Consider the following 22467-nt stretch of genomic DNA (forward strand, 5'->3'; position numbering starts at 1 on the left):
TATCCGCCACACCATGGAACAACTCAACTCAATTCTGTCATTATCTACTTAGAGATAGCATCAGATTCTACAGGTTAAAGGTTTAGTCTCACAAAACTGCCCTCAATTCTTCAGACACCAGTTTTAAGTGCAGGTTATCACATATGCTTTTGATTCACTGGCTATAGGTTAGAGGTTCCACTGACAGCCCCCTCCTTGGGTTCAATTAATTAGTAAAGTAGCTCATAGAACTCAGAGAAACAATCTACTTACCAGATTATCAGTTTATTATGAAAGAATAGAACTCAGGAACAGCCAGATGGAAGAGATGCATAGGGCAAAGTACGTGAAGGGATGTAGAGATTCCATGCCCTTTCCAGGCACAGAATTCTCCCCAAATCTCAATGTGTTCACCAATCTAGCAGCTCTTTGAACCCTGTCCTTTTGGGTTTTTATGGAGGCTCCATTACACAGTAAACCACTGGCCACTGGAGATCTAGTCAACTTCCTGTCCTCTATCTCTCCACAGATTGGGGGCCCGGGGAGACTGAGAGCTCCAACCCTCTCATCACAGGGTTGGTTCTCCTGGCAGCCAGCCCTCATCCTTTGATGGAGTCCCAAAGTCACATCCTTAACATAACAAAAGATACCCTTTACCACTCTCACCAAATTAAGTGAAAGCATACAGCTTAAAAGTCACTGGTTAAAGTCAGTTATTTGGTTAAAATTGGCTCATTTTCCCTACAAGCTGGTATTTAGTAGAGAATAAGGGAAAACATTCTCATTTTGAATGAAAAGCTATAGGCATGTCAATGTATGTTAAGAAGCTAATAACCAACTGGTGTAAGAAAGCACAAGTATGTAGCTTTGAAATTCTATAAGAATACAGTAGCTACCTAGTGTAGATACATACCCTAACATTTAATATTGTAACTCTATAAAGAAATCACCAGAATTCTCCTATGGGATCCTTAACTCAGCATGTTTATCTCTATTTAAAGCTTTGATTTTTGCCAAAATACCAACACATCTTCTAAAATGAAACACAAAGTTAAAAGAAAACAAGACAACTAACTGTTCAAAAAAGAACAATTCTACTTCAGTATGAATAAAATTGTCACAAGAGGGTTAGGATGAGTTACCTTTCTAAAAGAAAAGAAATTTTGCTTTTTAAAAAGAAAATGAGAGTGGGGGGAAATCTTGTTAAGTTTTAGTTTCAAAAAGATCTGTCAAACAGGAGAGAAGAAAAGTGATACCTGTACTTACTGTCGTTGGATCCCATGCTAATGAGGTCATCAGAGTCAACATTGTGAACTATGGCTGCTTTGTATCCTGCTCTCTGTGCATTTAAAACCTGCAAGTCAGAAAACAATCACAATTATGAGGAAAAGACTGCTTTGTCATACAGTCCCTCAACTTCAACATAAACCAGCAAGTCTATACCATGTGTCTAGGACTAGATTACGTATATATCTAAGAATAGATCTCAAATATGTTCTTGAAACATAACATATTTTATAATAATTAGTGACTTTGGATATTTTCTTGATTTCATTCATGGCATGAAGTGAATGAAAAACAAAGAAAGGACAGATACAAGCTAAAATACTAAAGAATCTAAAGCAAGAAACCCACCTAGCTCTAACACATAGAGATTTGCTATGATCATGCTCAAGAGTCATCAGCCCTTGGACATTCAAATATATGCTGCTTAGAGGGGAATAAACTTGGACAAATTACTTTTATTCATGTGGATTAATCAGAATAATTTTATCCTATCACTGAAAAAATAAATAAATAAAAACCCAGTCTGTAGTTGATGAGTGCCTCAAGGAATTAAAAGCACCTGTGAAACAGCCTCACAGAGCAGGCGCACATTAATATTCCTTATTCAAGTGTAAATGTATAAAACATGCACACAAATTAATAGCCCACATTATAACATTACAAACACAAGAAAGAAAATTAGGCAGAGGTTTTCTAAAAACTGATTAAAGTAGCATAAATAGTTCACCAACACAGGACCTACTGCTCTAATGTTAGGAATATGGCAAGAAAATTAACCAGCCAATAAAACTGTTAATAAGGAATGTTTATTAGTCCTGCAAGAAAATGTCAAAAATCAAGAAAGTTTGCCATTTTTTTTTTTGTTACATGTGCATTTTTAAGTATCCAGCTAAAATTGACAACCTGCTAGCTCCAAAACTTCTTCCACATAGATAGTACTGTTTTTTCAAGGGGAGGGAAAAAATACTCTTAAGAAGGATATTATAGATTCTAAATCTTACTTATTTATTACTTATATATTAATCTATTATTTATTCATTCTACTACCATAGCAGAAGAAACTTCACTTAGCTTTTAGTTAAACAGAAGTATACTTGCTTGGGGTTGCTATTAGTTTATTTGATGCTTTCATGACCATTTTAACTGCTCCCAAAAAGCTAACCCAGTAACTGAGGAGAAATGTTTAAGACATTCAAAAAACAAATGTTGCCAGAGATACAATTTAAGAAATATAAAATTTATATCAAAAGTTGTTTTCTGATAAAAAAAAAAAAACAAGTTTAAGCTTTTTAAAGCCAGTGAATTCGGCTTAAAAAAAAAATCATGTAATTTGAAATTACATGATTTAACTTGTTTCCCTGCAAAATACATATTTGTGATACAACACAATAGGACACACAGGAAGGTGGTCTCAGGAACCATGATAAAGAGTGGAAAAAAAAGTTCAATTCAACTAGTATTTGTGGAGATTACATAATAAAATTATATAAGGTACTGTGCGGCACAGTGCAGAACTCAAAGGTGAATTAGAAACAATCCTTGCTCTGAAAGAGCTCTCATGGATTCTCATGGATATCCAAAGAGGTCAGGCACTTTCTTGCCTCTCTATTAGCTCAGGCTAGTATGTTGCTTAGAATACGCTTTGTCTTCTGAATGCCTATCAGGCCTTCAAATTTCATTATCTTCATGAAGCCTGTCCTGTTTCATGCCCTGCTGTGCATATTTTTTCAAGCACCCACATAACCGCTCCCTGCTTACAGCATTTATATCAATTTATTTTCATTTTTCTTAAAGATCTTATATTGTACCTTATACACACACAGACACACACACACACACACACACACACACTATCCCATTTCAAAAAAAACAAAACAAAAAAAAAAAAAAAAACAACCTTCCATGGGGTCCTTAAAGCTCCTGTAGTTGTCTACGTGTGAGCTTTTCTGGTAGGAAGAGATAAAACCATCATTAATTTTACAAAAGTCTTTCTGAACCCCCAAATGTTAGTAACCACCAATATAAATTATTGGATTTACAACAATCTGCCAAGTGTGTAATTAAATCTAGCCATTAGATTCTTAAAACTGCATGAAGCAACTGAGGAGAAATGTTTCCTTCACACATCCAAAATGCAATTGGTTCCATAAATACAATATAATATTATATCAATATCAAAAGCTGTTCTCTGCTAACAAAACAATAAAATCCCTCAAATAGAAAACTTAGAAAACCACTAAAATAGGCAGGGATTTTTGAATGTACAAGTGTGACTTCCCGAAATTAGAAACATGTTTTCAAAAATTTAACAAGAAGTCTTCCCTAAGGCTTTTGTTGTTTTTATTGATCTCCAAAATAAAGTATTAAAATTAAATCAAGAAAACATTAACATATGGACCCACAGACTTATGAATACAAACAAGGAAACTATATCCATGTTTATGAACTACAAAACGTGTGCATCAAGTCAAATTAAATTACATTTTTAACTAAGCAGCAGCTGGTATTTTTCAGAACACGAGGCAGAAATAAAACCTAAATCAACTTAGTAAACATGTGCAAAGTTTCACATTCATAAAATGCAACCTCACACATGGTGTCAGATGGAGGCAAAGAACTCAAAGATTGACGAATAAAAAACATGCACTGTGAACAAACCTAAATTCCAAGAGAGACATCAAAACTGAAAATTTCATGAAAAAGCCTTCTGAATTGTGTTGCAAAGCTGCCTTTTAAAGGAGATTGATCAAAGCCTTTAGCTCAAATTGTGGTAAATGCTCTAAATATTTTAGCTCTAATAAAAAAATTAGCTGCAACTAAATTATGTAGACCAGGCGGAACCTTTCCAAGAGTTCTAGAGTAATATGGAACTGCTGGCTTGTTATAGGAAGTAGCCAGCATGTCAGAAGATAGCAAACTGTTAATGGAAAAACTTTCAGTAAGGTTCGAAAAGGAACCCTGGAAATGACACAATAGTTCATCTTATTTCCAGAGTGGACAAATTGGTAATACTGACATTAATAAAACAAGTCTTGTAAGAAGAACTGATTGAGCTGTCCAGATTGCAAGTAGAGATCTTTTATGGGATTTGAAGGATTGAGAAGTTGGGAGTTAACTGTTGATAGGATACATGTAACAAGGCTCCAGACTAAAAGCTCTAATGAATAAAGGAAGCTTCTATATGCTAGTGCTTTACATATATTATCTCTAATACCTAACACACCTCAACAAAATAGGTGTTCTTTTCTATATTTTAGAAAGGAGGAAAAATGGGTAAGTAAAAGTGCCCTACAATCGCATTTAGACAGAGCTGCAATTTTTTTTTTAATCTGATTAGATAAAAAAAAGCATGGGGTTTCCCAATGAATCAGGAGGAGAACGAAAATTATGAACCTTACTAAACATTTTACAAATGTGTGAGAAAAGGAACTGAACTGAGAAATCATCAAAACTTAAGACAACATGATCATAAAACCTTGTAGGTCAAATGAAACCTCTATGCAAAACAGAGTTTAAAGCCAAGAAGGAAAGTGCTAAAATACTGTCACAGAGTTTTTGGAAACTTAGAGGGGAAATATTTAGTGGGCTGAAATGCCTATCACAGATTTTATGGGACATGAATTACACTTTAACAAAGAGAAAAAATTTGGGCTAACTGTAGAAAAGAGTTGAGGGAAATTTCTTATATGATAAAGAGAAAGAACAAAACAAAAGTCAGGACCTAGCAAGGCCTACTAAAAAAAAATAAAACATTGACATTACTAAATAAAGAACGTTACTGAAAGAAAGATCTGCAGAGAAGTTAAAAATATAAAAGCTTGGAACAAGATTACCTGCATTCCAATTCTGACTCTGTCACATATAAGTTGTATGAACTTAGGCAAGTAAGTTAACTTCTCTGTAAGATAAGTCTGATAATATACCCAACTTAAAGAGTTACTATGAGGATTAAATGATTTAATATATGTAAAACACTCAAAATAGTGCTTAGACAGTACCTGGCACATATTAAATAAGTGCTATTTATGAGTACTGTCATTGCTATTGATTTTTATTGTTGCTCTTGGAGAATCCAAGGTGAGAAGAAAGAAAACAAAGGGCCAGATTGGCAGTACTACCTTAGAGACCATTCCAAGAATCAGACATGGCATCTACTCTGTTAGGGTTCACAGAAGGCAACTGAATAAGGCACTGACATGGCTGAGGCAGTATTTTAGAACAAATCTGGTCTACTTAGATTGATATGGAAAGAAGAAACTGAACATGTGGAGATGTTATGAAAAGGCAGGATAGAAAGATGGCAATGATATGAAACAACAATAGTTTTTATTCTTCTTCAAAAACTAATTTTTGGACCTTGGAACCTAGGAAACTTGGGGAATATGCTTAAACAGAAATGGAAAAGTCTGAGAAGCAGAGCTTGTTTTCACAAGGGAAGAGAAAGGAATGCCTCTGAATAATGGGGGAGGTAGCGAGGTTTCTATATATAGGTTAGTTTGTTTTTTTAAGGTAAGACAGAATACAACAGATTAAGACTTGAGATAAAAACTTAAAAATTTTCAGCAAATTAATTCACTCATTCATCCAACAAATATTTGGAGTAAATCTAGCTACCTGGTTGCTAAAAATAATTAACTTCTAATAAAACATAATCCATTCACAGTTCTACATTTCTTATAGTCTTCAAACTCCTTTAACATCTGTATGTGAACTAAATGTACTTCTTTTTTCCTCTGAGAAGAGATGTTACACATAAGCAGAGCTATGTATATCTCGAAGCTATATAGTTGCAAGAACGGTAAAAATTCAATAGAGCTGACTTTCCTTGATGGAAAATGACCTTGAAAAGAACCCAATTATTTACAGCAGAAACACTGATAAGATTTTTTTTTTTAATTTTGAAACACATTTCAAGTCTTTATCTGAATTATTAATTTGTTTTTTTTCTTTCATGAAGAAAAATTTGTAACACCTGAATAACTGTGAAAAAGCAAGCTTATTGGATTATTTCAGACAGACAGATAACCTTCCATGAACACCATACACATGTCTCCTACAGATGCCCCATGTTTCTAAGAATATCTGCTTTCAATTGATCGGATAAAATATGTGTGATTCAAAATAGTAGCCAAGTTTAAATATATTCTCTTCTAATTTTAGTGATTATACAATCTTAAGTTTAGTTCATTATTTCACCATTTTATTATAAATGTAAAAAGGTCATTTATTTTTTTAACTAGAAAGCTGAAATACGTCAGATTGTAATTCATCCAGAATGAAAACAGGATTTAGAGGGAAATTTCTATGACATGTTATAATTTTATTTATTGAAACAAGTAAAGTAGTAGTAGAAGTAAAAAAAAGATGTAATAATATTGGGGAATTTCTCCCTGGAAAGTCTACCTGGCTTGGGTATAAATATTAAAAGATACACCTATCTCAAGATGCATTTTAAGCACTTGACTACTAGGAAGAGAATGACTAAATTTAATCATATGATACCTACAGTGACTTCAAAGCATCTTTCATTTTCTTTTGGCTCTCAATCTACTTTCCTGCCCAATAATGAACTTGAGTTCACATTTTATATTGACATTTTAAAATATTTCTACATTATTAGTGTTATCTACAAAAAATCCCACAATCAACATATTTTCTGGTAAAACACTGAATGTTTTCTTCTCAATAACAGCAATAAGAGAAAGATGTTAACTCTCACCTCATCTATTCAGCACTGTATACTGAAATTCTGGTCAATGAAATAAGGAAGGTGGGAGGCACGGGGCAGTGGAGATTGGGAAGAGAGATAGAAAGAGTGAATACAGATTACCAAAGAAGATGCTCTTTATTTGTAAGTTGACATAACCATCTACTTAGATGAACTAATAAAAGGCTTCGAGAGAAAATAATTGAGTTTAGAATTCAGCTTAAGCTTATCCAGCTTAAGCTTCCTTCAAAAATTAAGGTGAGGAGTGCCTGGGTGGCTCAATCAGTTGAGCAACTGACTTCTTTTTTTTTTCTTAAATTTTATTTATTTATTTGACAGAGAGAGCGAGAGAGAACAAGCAGGCAGAGTAGCAGGCAGAGGAGAGGGAGAAGCAGGCTCCCCACTGAGCAGAGAGCCCAATATGGGGCTCTATCCCAAGATCCTGGGATCAGGACCTGAGCCAAGGACAGCCGCTTAACCAACCAAGCCACCCTGGCGCCCTGAGCAACTGACTATTGATTTTGGCTCAGGTCATGATCTCAGAGTCCTGAGATCAAGGCCCAAGTCCAGCTTGGTGTAGTCTGCTTGTCCCCCACCCCATGCACTCACTCCCTCTCTCTTTCTTTGTAAAATAAATTAAATAAAATCTTGAAAATAAAATGAAGATGAAATTAAGACATTTCCAGATGAACAAAAACAGAGAATCTGTGCCAGTGGCCTTACAAGAAATATGAAAAGGAGTCCTTTAGGCTGAAATGAATGTAATGAAGAGTAGCCAATAAGTTGAATCTATACAAAATAATTAGCAGCAGTAAATATAACTACATAGGTATTATGAAAACTGTATAAAGATAATTTTTTTAGGCGTCTGGGTAGCTCAGTTGAGTGCCCAACTCTTGGTATGGGCTCAGGTTGTGATCTCATGGGTCCTGGGATCCAGCCCCACCTCAGGCTTCCCCCGAGCCCTCAGCAGAGATTTTGCTTGAAGATTCTCTCCCTCTGGCCCTCCCCCAACTCATGCATGTACACTCACTCACACTCTAAAATAAATAAATCTCTTTAAAAAGATGTTTTGTTTTGTTTAGGACACCTAATTTTTTTTTTATTAGATTCAACAGATATAGATGACTCTATGAAATTGCTATGAAAGTTTCTAAATGCATTCTCTCAATCTCTGCACTCTTCCCTCTGTTGACCAGAACAGTGTGTGAAGCAGCAGACATTCCTGGCCTGCAGTCTAAGTATTACTATAGGCCACATTTTTTTTTAAGATTTTTATTTTATTTTGAGAGAGAGATAGAGAGAGAGAGAGAATGCGTGCACGTGATGGGGGGAGGGACAGAGAGAGGAAAAGAGAGAGAATCTCAAGCCAATTCCCCACTGAGCATGGAGCCTGACACAGAGCTGGATCTTGCTGCCCTGAGATCGTGACTTAGGCCCAAATGAAGAGTCAGATGTATAGCAACCAAGCCACCCAGGTGACCCTGCAGTCCACACTTTTGATGTGGTTGGCTGGCTGGACTGTGGACTGCAAGTATGGACTGCAAGAGGGTCCTTGGCTTCACACAGGATAGAAATCAAACACAAACAGAGGACGTGAGAACAGAGTTTACAGAAGACACAGGGAATGTAGATATGGACAGAGTGTCCAGGAGACTTGGAAAGGAAAGGAGATTGAGTCTCCAAAGATATTTTTATTTTTAACTCTTTCCTGCTCCTATTTGTTTTAGAAGACAGCTGCATAAAAAAATAATGTGTTAATAGACTTCTATAAAGATACAATTTGTATGACAATAATAGTACAATAGCATGATAGAAGAGGTAGGGAATAAAGGTATATTGAACCAAAATTTTCATATACTACTTAAATGGAGTTAGTACTAATCTAAACTACACTGTTTTAAGTTAAGATGTTAATTGCAATAGCAGGACCATTACTATCAAAAGTAACTAAAAAATATACAGAAGAAACAACAAGGAAATTAAAAAGGTATGTTAAAAATATCCATTTAACACAATAAAAAAAGGCAGAAATTGAAAAACTAAAAAAGACATCAGAAGAGATAAAAAACAAATTAAGTGCCAGATGTAAATCCTACTTTATAATTACATTAAATGTAAACATACTGAATATCCCAATCAAAAACCAGAGATTGGCAGAATGGATTTAAAAACATGATCCAGGGGCGCCTGGGTGGCTCAGTGGGTTAAGCCACTGCCTTTGGCTCGGGTCATGATCTCAGGGTCCTGGGATCGAGCCCCGCATCGGGCTCTCTGCTCAGCGGGGAGCCTGCTTCCCTCTCTCTCTGTCTCTGCCTGCCTCTCCATCTACTTGTGATTTCTCTCTGTCAAATAAATAAATAAAATCTTTAAAAAAAAAATAAAAACATGATCCATGTCTTACTAAGACAATTTTCCATTTTCCTTCAGGAAGCTATAGCCACTATAAACATATGCACCTAATCACAGAGTTCCACAATACACGAAGCAAAATTTAAAAAGTAAAGGGAGAAACACACAATTCAACGATAGTTGAAAACTTGAATGCTCCACTTTCTCTAATGGATAGAAAAGTCAGAAGATCAATGAAGAAATGGAAGACTTGAACAATATATAAACTAACTAGACCTAACAGACATCTATAAAACATTCTACTCTACAATAAACATTTTTCTCAAGTGCAGTTTCTCCAAGGTAGGCCAGATGTTAGGGCATAAAACAATTCTCAATAATTTTAAAAGTACTAAAATCATACAAAGTTCTCCAACCACAATGAAATGAAGTTAGAAATCAATATTCGAGGGAAATTTGGGAAATTCACAAATATATCAAAATTAAACAGCACATCCTAACTCACCAATGAGTCAAAAAAGAAATCACCAAGGAAATTGTAAAATACTTTGAATTGATGAAAACAAAACATATCAAAACTTTTGGAATGCAGCCAACACTGCATTTGACAAAATCAATACCCTTTCATGATAAAAATATTCAATAAATACCAAAACAGAATGGTCCCAGCACAAAAACAGACACATAGATCAATGGAACAGAATGGAGAGCCCAGAAAGAAACCCACAAGTTTATGGTCAATTAATCTACAACAAAGGAGCCAAAAATATATAATGGGGAAAAGACAGTCTTTTCAACAAATGGTGCTGGGAAAACTGGGCAGCTACATGCAAAATAATGAATGGACCACTTTCTTATACCACACAAAAATATACTCAAAATGGATTAAAAATCTAAATGTGAGACCTGAAACCATAAAACTCCTAGAAAAAAAAACATAGGAAGTAATCTCTTTGACAGTGGCCTTACTGATATTTTTCTAGATAGGTCTCCTGAGACACGGGAAATAAGAGCAAAAATAAACCACTGGGATTACACCAAAATAAAAAGCTTTTGTAGAGTGAAAGAAATCATCAAAATGAAAAGGCAATCTACTGAATGGGAGAGGATATTTGCAAATGATTTATCTGATAAGAGGTTACTATCCAAAATATATAAAGTATACAACTCAACACCAAAGCATGTGTTCACGAGGATGTGGAGACAAAGAAAACCTAGTGTACTGTTGGCGGCAGTGCAGATTAGTGCAGCCACTGTGGAAAACTACATAAGTTCCTCAAAAATTAAAAACAGAAATACCATAAAACCTGGTAATTCTGCTACTGGGTATTCACCCAAACAAAACAAAAAAAAACTAATTCAAAAAGATACATGCACCCCAATGTTGACTGCCAATTATTTATAATTGGAACTAGAGCATATCATGCTTAGCGAAATAAGTCAAGCAGAGAAAGACAACTATCATATGATCTCCCTGATAGGAGGAAGTGGTGATGCAACATGGGGGCTTAAGTGGGTAGGAGAAGAATCAATGAAACAAGATGGGATTGGGAGGAAGACAAACCATAAGTGACTCTTAATCTCACAGAACAAACTGAGGGTTGCTGGGAGGAGGGGGGTTGGGAGAAGGGGGGTGGGGTTATGGACATTGGGGAGGGTATGTGCTTTGGTGAGTGCTGTGAAGTGTGTAAACCTGGCGATTCACAGACCTGTACCCCTGGGGATAAAAATATATGTTTATAAAAAATAAAAAATTAAAAAAAAACAACTAAGTCTGTTAATCAGCTTGAAAAATAAAGACGATAAAATGAAATTTAGAGTACTTTGGATGCAATATTTTATGCTCCTTAAGGAAAGGAACTACCTTGTTTATTTGTATATATTTCAAACCTAGAAGAAGCTCTCTCACATAAACACTGTTTATCAAACTAAATCACAACTAAGGTAACAGTCTACCAGCCCTACCAGCAAGATGTATGCCACAAAAATAAAAGCTCCCTGTATCTTTTGTTTAGTTCCCCCTGAAAAACATGCCAAAAATTTTACTTCAGTCATCAGAGATAAAAATGTTCCTAAAATATTTTGCATTTTCCCAGCTTTCTCAGGAAAAGGTAACAAATATGATTTGACCTTTTCCAGTGACTTGGGGATCATCATGAATAGGCTTCCTCATACCCTAGCTGGTTTTTCTCCTTAATGTTAAGTGTTAAATGTCACTTCCTCTCTGTCTGTACTCACTAGTAGTAGGCTAAACTAGTAGTCATTCCAGCCTTCCCCCACCCTTACCTCTTTTCTGTGGTAGAAAAACAGAGAAGTAAACCTGGTAAGAACTCAACTCTTACAAAAAAAAAAAAAAAAAAAGTACATAAAAGTTCTAAGAAAAACTGTTACGGGGGAACCTGGGTGGCTCAGTGGGTTAAAGCCTCTGCCTTCGGCTCAGGTCATGATCCCAGGGTCCTGGGATCGAGCCCCGCATCGGGCTCTCTGCTCAGCAAGGAGCCTGCTTTCCTCTCTCCCTCTCTCTCTGCCTACCTGTGATCTCTCTCTGTGTCAAATAAATAAAATCTTTAAAAAAAAATTGCTACAAAATATGTGGTTTTAATGCTGAAACTTTATGACATTTATTATCGTGATACAAAGGCACATTTCCTCTCTTATATAAGGTTATATTTTAAGAGAGTGGACTTTTTGACAAATGGCATATGTTTATTTAGGTTTGGAGAGAAGTTGAATTTATTTTATTAGAAAACATTTTTGGTAGGGCTGGTAAAATTGGTGTTTGTATGCAAAGCCATACTTACTTGTTTCAAGTATAGCATAAAACAGAAGCTAGAATCCTTGGGAAACTTAAAAATGATTTTAGGTTCCAGTCCAGTGGCAGCATTTTAGTCAATCTTTGTTTTGGTACACGGGAAAGCAATTTTTAAGTATTGAAGGTAATAAAAATTATGGGTAGTAAAATAATTTGGTGGACCTGTGTGAACTTTAATAAAAAGAAATTTCAGGGACACCTGGGTGGTTCAGTGGGTTAAGATGCTGCCTTTGGCTCGGGTTGTGATCCCTGGGTCCTGGGATCAAGCTCCACATCGGGCTCCTTGCTCAGCCAGGAGCCTGCTTCTCTGTCCGCCTCTGCCTGCCTCTCTGCCTACTTGTTTGCTCTCTCTCTCTCCCCCACTTCTCTCTGACAAATAAATAAAATCTTTTAAAAATTTTTCATATATTTCATCAAACTTTATTATAGGCTATGTGTTGTATATGTATTGGGGCAAGAATAAAAGTAAATTTCTTATTGTGGATTTGGCTGTACTTTCTCAGTCAAAAAAGTTGAAAACCTATTTATATAAGGAGTTCTTAATGTTCTGTACATTGCCTGCAATCAAAAAATAAATCTGTGCTTTTTATTGCAGCGATAGTATTCTGCAACACACCATCACAAAGTCAATGTCTTTAGCTTATAGGTCTCTAAATGTGGCTGTTTATAATAAGGTTTTAATATTTTTTCTGGGACATGAGTAGAATAAACTAAAAATAATTTTTTCTTAGAAATGTTAAGAAAACACAAATAAACCTGTATGTACAGCTATTCCTAATACTGTCATTAGTTTGAAGATGCCTTAAAAAAAAAAAAAAAACTTTATAATGAACTTTTACCAGTTAGAATTAACCACATCAGTTGAAAGTTGCCTAAATAAATTTTCAGAATTGCAATTTAAGTTTAATAGAGGTATCCACAAATTATTCTCTAGTTACATATGCATGTTAAACTGTATGTTAAAATGAAAAATATGATCAAAATTCACATTTTGGTATTTCTGATACTGCCAGAATTCATATTCTATTCTAATCAAATCTTAATTATTTTTCATCCTAATGAGAATGAGAAGCTCATTTCAACCCACCTACCACTGTAAATAAAGCTTGGTGAAAGAAATTTTCGTGCAACGAAAGACAACTCTGCACTTACTATGAGCCAACCAAGAATTCCCAAGTACTGACAGACTTGTACTACACTTGTAATGTAATGGAGGGAACAATTACAATGAGCACTTTAATGCTCAGCACCACCCAGTGGTAGAACTCTGAGCACTCGCCCTTCTTTAACTGCTCACTCATTTGTTGCACCAAGCACTGCACTGAAAAAAACTCAGTACACAGAACTTCAAAAAACATAAGTGCTACTCCCAAGAAGCTGACGTGAGAAAGTACCCATGGGTTTTTAGGCTAGAATCAAGTTAGGGAGAAATAAAACAATATATATAAATAGAATATAAAAAAAGAATCTACTGTAGAGGGAAAAGAAATGCACAGTACTTTTGGGGTTTGGTCTGGCCTTAGCAAAGAATTTTTTTCATCACAAAGTTTTTCAAATATAAGACAGAAAATGAGCAGCTTTAACAAGCACTCACTTTGTGATATATTTAACATCACTCTATTAAAACATTTGAAATTACTATAAAAATATTCCAAATAGGAAGTTCCCTCATGAAGATCAGAGAAATACTGATTTAATATAATCTCTAGTTAGAATAAAACTTTAAAAAATTACCTAATGTAGACTTTAATGAAATTTAATTAGTTAACATTAACTAATGAACATCAGTAAGTGACAGGTCTCTTAAACTTGAGTAGTGAGAATTCCAATATTCATTTACTATTGGATTATATATACATACATTATAAATATTTTGTGTGTGCTAGTTTCAAAACATAAAAAGGTAAAAATTCAAAACAAAAAAGAAAACAGTATATAACAGATCCTGGGTGGGTCTGGAACCTAGCGTCTTCTGACCTGCTGGCTATAGACTACTGGGTATTGGTGGTTCTAGCACTATCTGAAAAAATTGGGAGCTTCACTTCACAGTCCAACCTCTATGGGACTCCTGTGGATCTTTCTGCAGAAAATGTGGTCTAACTCTGCTTCCAAATGCCAACTGAAAAATTTCTCTGGAAAACTGGTTTCCTTTTCTTTCAGAATTGTCAACACAAAGCCACAGTAACTCAAACATCGGCCCAGCAAAAACTACCCTTTCTCCCAGTCTAGATGTCTAACACAGAAGAAAAAGTTGTTTTCCTTAAAAGGGAAAGACATAGAAAAAAAATTAATGGAAAACTTAGAGAATAAAGATAGCTCTCAAAATCTGCCTATGATCTTCCTTTTTCATCAAAGGAAGTAAAAAGAAATTAGGAAGTAGAATCTCTTTTTGACTCAAATGATCAAAGCAATGGAGATGAGAATGGAGCAGTACTAGTAGATTCAGATGTCAATGTAAAACTGTTAATTCTACTTATAGGATAAATATTCCTAGAAATGTTATAGAAGGGAACAACCAATGGTTGAAATAAGATCCATTACCACAGCAAGTAATCCTGTCAAGATTAAATCCCATTCCAATGCCATTCTCTCCCCCATGTTACTTTGGTATCACTACAGGCCACGTTGGGAAAAGCTAATGCACATAAGATGGTACTAGGTGCTAGTACCATTTCTCTCACATTAACAGAATTTCAATGATATAATCCATCCTTTCCTCTTCTTTTATATCCTATCTTTCCTCCCTCCTAGACGTCCTTTACTTATAGTATATATGAATAATCTGAAAATCTTGATTTTGAAGCAAAAGAATGTGGGGAAGAGATATGTAAATAAAGTCAGGAGTATCACACATTTCATTAGGTTAGGGTAAAGTACATGTAATTTATTATTTTTTCAGTTTCTTTTGATGAATATTACTCTCTGGTAAAAGAAGAGTATTTTAGCATTTTACTATTGCATAAACATTAAAAAGGAAACATAAATGTGTATAAAGGAACCCAATTATTATTACTTTTTTAAGTAGGCTCCATGTCCCATGTGGAGCTTGAACTCACAACCCTGAGAACAAGAGTCACATGCTCTATCATCTGAGCCAGCCAGATGTCCCTAGGAACCTATTAAAATGCAGATATGTTTATTCAATTAAAGGGCAGAAGAAACAAATGAATAAATTAATGAGCTAGCAGCACAAAGCTGTTTGAACTGTATGTGGGTAGAAATGTTTCCATTTCCCCAAGAATCCTTGAAAATAACACTTTTGTAGAATCTTTTAAACATGATTCTGAAGTAGATTAATAAATTCTATAAATAACTTTGAAGGAATAATTAAATAAAGATATTAAGCAACTTTGAGATAATTTACAGTTTAATTTCTAATCAAGGTCATATTTACTTGCTTGGTATTACTGAAATAAAAGTGAAATCCTGGGACTCCCAGCCTAGAGGGCTGAAAGAGGATAATGAAAAGCAAAACTAGAAAGGAAAACTGGGAAGACTATTTTATAAGATGCTAAAATTTCTTTAAAAAAAATAGTATGTTTATTATAGAATCATCCAAATAACCCAAAAGAAATTAATGGTAATTTTTAAAATTTTTCATAAAACACTGGGACCTGGACAAAAATGTTTATGGAATAAATGAGTATCTAGATTTAGAAATACTTCCAAGAACATTAAGTAAAGTGAACATGGAGCCAACAGAAGGTTCTGTTTATTCCTTAATCCAGTTTCAATTGTAAGCCCTTAAAGTTTTCTAAATTATTTAATTCAGCAAATACTGAGCACCCACCAAGTGCCACACAATGTATCAGACACTAGAACTATAGAACCTAAAACATTATCTTTTCCCTCACAGAGATTAGAGGATATATAAAAGAAAAAGTGATTAAATGGGATTAAGTAATATATTACAGAAGAAGTGATCTATTCAACGTGGAGAAAAATCAGGAAAAGAAAACAAAATATGGAAAAGTTTCAAATTACTTCATCTTAGAGCTAAAATAAGGTCAGGCTGCCCAGATAACCAAGCAAAGGGAGGGGAATCCACATGAAGAACATGGTAAAAATCAGACAGAAAGGGAGAGACTGCTCAACACGTATGTGCACTTGTAAAACTCCTGAAGATTAAAGTGACAGGACAGGCAAAGTACATATGGGATTTGAGAGAAAGGTATAAGTCAGGTAAAGGGGGTTTGTATGCCCCCTGAGTTTTATAAAAGTCACATTCCAACAGAAAATGAGTACTAACATATTCCTTATCATCTACAATCCAAACACTATTCCATCCACATCAGGAAAAAACAAAAACAAAAGGTAGAAGGAATGATATCTAAAAGTCCTTTTAGCCTCTTAATAACTGGCCTATATGACTTTGCAGCTGCATCATTCAAAAATAATTATTAGAGCAAAAAATGGTAATTAAATTCAGAAGTACATGCATTTGCACCATATGTGTTTACTAAGTTTCCCTAGAGTTCAATTATTTTAGAGGACTATTTGAAGAAATTGTTGACTTAGTATTAACCATATGATGAAAATATCCTGAGTTGCAATGGCAATCAACAGATTTCTGAAAACTAATCTTTATTTGATTATAGACATAGAAATTTGTGTAGTTCTGAAAAGTTCTATTTAAAGTGATTTTAATGTTACTGAAACAAAAATTAAGAAAAAAAATCTTATTTCCCACTGGGACACCAATTCAAGTCTTCTGAAAACTGCTGCCTCAGGAGGTTACATTTTTCTAATTAAAAAAATTTAATAATACCTTTATCAGAGCCAGCAATGTTTTTTAACTTCAAATAGTCATCAAAAACTAGCATTCCCAAACAATCACATTTTGTCACAGTAAAGAAAGCATTGTACAAGTATTAAACAAAATGACATTGTTTAGCTTTTCCTCTAAAGAGCTGCATTTTTCAGAGGATACAGTTTTTGTCAGTATGAATAAAAGTGACTGTTTTCAGAATAAGCAGCTGGCAGATAATCAACAGTTCTCACTAGCCCTCTGGACATCCTACATATCTAAAAACTAATTTCAAGTACGGGTTTTGCCGCATTTCTTTAGAGCAAGATAAGTTAAAAGCCTCCTCTTCTCTCAAAAGAAGACAAAACTTCCTCAAAAGAAGACAAAAAGGTTAAAACCATGCTATCTTTAACTTAGATTATTATAAACAGTATAATCTCCTACCTTCCAAAAATTATTCATTGCATTTCGGCTGTCTTATTGGCTGAGTCAGAAAGCATTTGGGATAGTTTGTATAGAAAAAATGTGCTATTTTCTTTATTGTAGAACACCACTTCACTTCATCATTCACTTCTAAGGAAGAAATAAAAGAAGCCTAGGTTTCTTCAGTTATAGTACAATACTCATCTTCAAAAAAAAAAAAAAAAAATCTAAAGAATTTCAAAGAGTAAACCCTGAAATACCCACTACATCACCAAGATTACCACCACCACAATTACTGAAAGATGTTGATGAAATTTTACTTCTTCTTTTCCCTTCTGCTCTCCACAATGGAAAGTGCTCCTTCACCCAAGGAAAGCTTTGTAAAGTACAGCTAATTCTCATTGAGATAATCTGGGTATCACTTTCAATAGGAGGCATGACCTTGCAACTACTGTCAACTGCTGCATTCTGCATGGGGCTGAATTAAGCATTTTTAGTATTTGGTCCCAGGATGCTACATCAGTAATAAGATATTTTTTTTTAACTGGTTTCTTAAGTCAATGTATTCATACGGAACTGTAGATATATATGAATGAGCCCCTATTTTATAAAGAGCTATTTATTTTCAATTCAGAGAAGTACTATAATATACATTCTAAATGATTAGGTTCTATAACATACCTAATAAAAAACATATATATATAATCATCAATTTGGAAGCCCAGAAAATACAGTCATAGGTTTTGATCCAAAGATTATAGCTAATAAAGTTAATAGTCAATCAACCCATGACTACGCTTAGAAAAAGAAATTTCCCTTTGGGATGAGATTCCAGTTGTTTTTCCACTAACTATGATAAATGTATCCTACTTCATAGTACCTCAATAGGTGATCCGTACTTCTTACTCTGGTGTATTCATGAAACTTATATTTTATACATTACATGCTGCCATGACTAAACTGTCCTTTATAAATTAGAAATACATTAGAAATTTCACTCTCAACTGTCACTGAGTTACTGCACCATAGTGTGACTTATCAGTTAATAATTTAGTTTCTAAAAGGTCAGTGTAATGGTTAGTTGTATGTGTCAACAAGATTGGGCTAAGAGATGCCAGAGTTGGTAAAACAGTATTTTGGAGTGTGTCTGTGAGGGGTTTCTCACAGAGATTGGCATTTGATTTGATAGACTAAAGAAGATCTACCACCCTTATCAATGTGAGTGGGTATCATCCAATTTGTTGCAGGCCCAAATAGATGATCTTCCTGATATCCACCTCTCCTGCCCTGAGACATCAGAGCTCTTGATTCTTGGACCTTTTGACTCCAGACCATTAGCTCCCAGCTCCCTTGGTTCTGAGGCCCTAGGACTCACGCTGAATTATACCACGGCCTTCCTGGTTATCCATCTTGCAAACAGCAGATTATGAGAAACTTCTAGGCCTAATACAATCAGTATCTTTGCCACCTTTATTCTTAATCTATTTTACACCAATGGCAAGAAGCATAAAACATCAATGGCTAATACCTGCTGCTTACTTACTGTGTGCAAGGCACTGTTTGATAAGCATTTAACACTGATTATTTCATTTGATCCTCATAATAGTTCTATGATGTAGGAAACATTACAATTCCTATTTTACAGATAAAGAAATTGAGCCACAGGTAAAATAACTTGCCTGAGATCACACGGCTAACAATAAAAATGAGATTCAGCTCAATCAGAGACACCTCTGGAAGCAATAACATGATAGCTGCCCAGGGAAAATCCCAAGTCCAATTCATACTTGTATTGGTTGGTGATGGTGGTACTAGAAAAACTATATTTGTAAAACATCATCTGACTGATAAACTTGAGAAGTACATAGCCACCTTGGGTGTTGAGGTCCGTCCTCTTATGTTCCATACCAACAGAGGACCTATTAAGTTCAATGCAGGGGATATGGCTGGTCAGAAGAAACTTGGTGGGCTGAGAGATGGCTATTACATCCAGGCCCAGCATGCCATTATAATGTTTGATGTAACATCAAGAGTTATTTACAAGAATCTACCTAACTGGCATGGAGATCTGGTACAAGTTTGTGAGAACATCCCCATGGGGCTGTGTGACAACAAAGTAGATGTTAAGAACAAGAAAGTTAACTCAGAATTTATTGTCTTCCACTCAAAGAAGAACCTGTAGTACTGTGACATTTCTGCCAAAAGAATTAACTACAACTTTGAAAAGCCTTTCTTGTGTCTGCTATAAAACTAACTGGAGACCCTAACCTGGAGTTTGTCGCCATGCCTGCTCTTGCCCCACCAGAGGTTGTCAGGGACCTAGCTTTGGCAACACAGTATAAGCATGATCTAGAAGTTGCTTAGACAACTGTTTGCCTGGATAAGGCTGATGACCTGTGGGAATGTGCAGTCTCAAAAGTCTAGTTTATTTGGATTTTTTAAAAGATTTATTTATTTGAGAGAGAGGGAGAATGAGTGAGCAGAGGGAGGGGCTGAGAGAGAGAGAGAAAATCTCGAATTGACTTGATGCTGAGCAAGAAGCATGACATGGGGCTTGATTTCTGAGATCAGGACTTGAGCCAAAACCAAGAGCTGGAAGCTTAACTCACTGCACCACCCAAGTGCCCCCAGAAGTCCAGTTTTATAGGCAGCTGTCCTGTGATGTCAGTGGTGCAGCATGTTTGCCACTTTATTATATAGCTGAACAGTACCTGTGCTTAATCTTGGGGATGCTGGAGGAGATGAATGGGCTTCAGAGTGAATGTGGCAGTTTTAAAAGTACCTTCATTTTTAGGAACTGCATATTTGGCTGTTTTAGAATGCAACTGTGTCCTTTCTGAGTTTCAGATAAAAGACTGCTATAGTCACATCACAATATCCAGTGGTAAAATCTAATTTGTCACTGTCATTCCCATTCTTTTTAGTTGAGAAACAGAATAAAGTTGTATTTCTTTTTTTTAAAGATTTTATTTATTTAACAGAGAGAGAGAGAGATCACAAGCAGGCAGAGAGGGAGGCAGAGAGAGGGGGAAGCAGGCTCCCTGTTGAGCAGAGAGCCCGATGCGGGGCTCGATCCCAGGACCCTGAGATCATGACCAAAGGCAGAGGCTTTAACCCACCAAGCCACCCAGGCGCCCCGAATAAAGTTGTATTTCAAATGAAAAAAAAAAAAAAATGGGACTCAAATGTATGCAGACTATTTCCACACCTTCATTAAAATCAATGTGTCTTCTCTATAAACTGAGGTCTCATATTTTTAACACAACTGAGACAAGACAGAAACCATTGGGAAAACATGAGTAAGGACTCTTTAGCTTTAAATGGCTATAATACACTCTGTTGTTTATTTGTGAAGGAAAGACAACAGAGTTTAAAACATGTACAACAGACTACAATCTTACTCATTAAAACTGTATCTACAGTGAGGTATAATGGGAAAATTTCTAATATTTCTCTTTCTAAAATGAGAATCCTCAATTTAAACATTTTTACATGTACATGTTTTTTAAAACAATGCATCATATGCATAAGTAGAAGGCTTACTACTATACTATATAGCTTGATTTAACAAAACTTTATTGCTCTTCTACTATGCACTATGATACAAATTAGGTAATAACTATAATTAAAACATGAACTCTAAACATAGTTCACAAGTGAAAATATATATAATAAAAAATAATGTGATAAACAGTAAAGGAGATATTTACAAAGTAGAAGAGTGGCACATTGAGCTAAAATGATTCATTCTATCAGAGAGGGCAGAAAGAAAAGTTAGGCTTCCAGAAAAGATAACATCCTCAGCTAGCACTTAAATGTCACCTTGGACAGAGATCTTGAACAGAAGAAATAGTATATATAAAGGCACAAAGGTGTAGTCAGCATTGTACAAGAGACTTCAAGGAGGGGGTATGGCTGCAGCATAAAATTCAAGGCAGGAAGTTGGAAGAGAGTTGCTGGAGTATAGCTAATCATAAAATTCTATCAGAAACACTCAGACTCATGATGAGGATCCACTCAAGGGACAGGAGGTCTAATAAGCCTACATATTCATTCCAGAGTTGTGTTTTCACCATGAAAAATAAACATTCAATGACAGTATTTCCTTAAATTTTGCAGTGAACCACCTTCCATCCCCAACGAAAAAGTTATTTAAAAAAAAAAAAGTATTGTAGTTTCTAGTTAAGACCAGACTGAGCCATAAATTACATAGCATAATAATGCAATAAACCTTAGAATCAGCAAATTTTAGTTTACTTTTAATTTGTCAGCAGCAAGAAACGAATGAAATATTACAATAATGTTTCCTTTTTGTTGAAACAATCTGCAATTATTACAGTTTTAGTTCTAGATCAAATCTTAAAATGGCTTAAATTCAAACTACTATAAAAAAAGACATAATTCTGAAGAGCAAGAAATCTACATTTGACTTCAATTTCTAATTTATTTCCCATTTAAAGGCAACTAAGAATTAAGATTTGGAAATGATACAGCAGTAACACCACCTATCATTTACAAAGTGCTCTACATTTCCAAACTCTTCTACAGTTATTTATTTTATTCCTTTAATAAGTTTATTATGGAAATGCCATTTTTTTCATGAAATGCAAGGAGCAGAGACTTGCAGGGGTCTGTTCCTACTGAACAAATCATCTAAGATCTTGATCTTAGCTATGTCAAGTCCATGAAATAATATCCCATGTCTATTCTCTAAGATACACACAAGAAACTACATGACACTCAAGTCTGAGGTGGTTCGGTAAAAGTAACAAGGCTTTTATACGAACCTCAGTGTGGCTCTTCGGCCAAGACCATCCAAAGCCAGATTTGCAAAGACAGCATTAGAGGTATCAAAAACCTTTAGAGCAGCATTGATGATAGGGAGGGAAGTCCTATGGCAAACTTTGTTTTACTATCTGACCTAACCCACACCAGGGAGACAAACTTCGTACAGGTGACAGTGTTATCTTATTGCAAAAGAGAAATCCCATTGTCAACATAAATATATGTGTAGTATTGGTAATGGAAGAGTAAAGGCATAAAACTGAAGGTTAATGTTTCCATTCCTAGATTAGATCAAGCAATATTCTAATATTAAAGATTCAAGATTCAAGATTCCCAATAATCATGTGAAAATCCTTAGAAGCAATAGCAATCATT

General features: G+C 35.0%; 1 protein-coding gene and 1 pseudogene across 5 annotated transcripts in view; one reads left to right on the plus strand and one right to left on the minus strand.

Annotated features, from left to right (window-relative positions):
• The window catches only part of RNF13 (ring finger protein 13), a 148764-nt gene that overhangs the window by 59041 nt on the left and 67256 nt on the right, over positions 1-22467 (minus strand). For 4 of the 5 annotated variants that reach the window (XM_032345690.1, XM_032345685.1, XM_032345694.1 and 1 more), the window contains one exon: positions 1246-1333. In XM_032345690.1, the coding sequence (XP_032201581.1) occupies positions 1246-1333 (88 nt within the window). Of the gene's footprint in view, positions 1-1235; positions 1334-22467 lie in introns of all 5 variants that reach the window. The other variant, XM_032345702.1, reaches the window with a different exon arrangement.
• On the plus strand, positions 19038-19731 carry LOC116592523 (annotated as a pseudogene).

The sequence above is a fragment of the Mustela erminea genome, chromosome 1 (genome assembly GCF_009829155.1).
Source record: "Mustela erminea isolate mMusErm1 chromosome 1, mMusErm1.Pri, whole genome shotgun sequence".
NCBI classification, from domain to species: domain Eukaryota; kingdom Metazoa; phylum Chordata; class Mammalia; order Carnivora; family Mustelidae; genus Mustela; species Mustela erminea.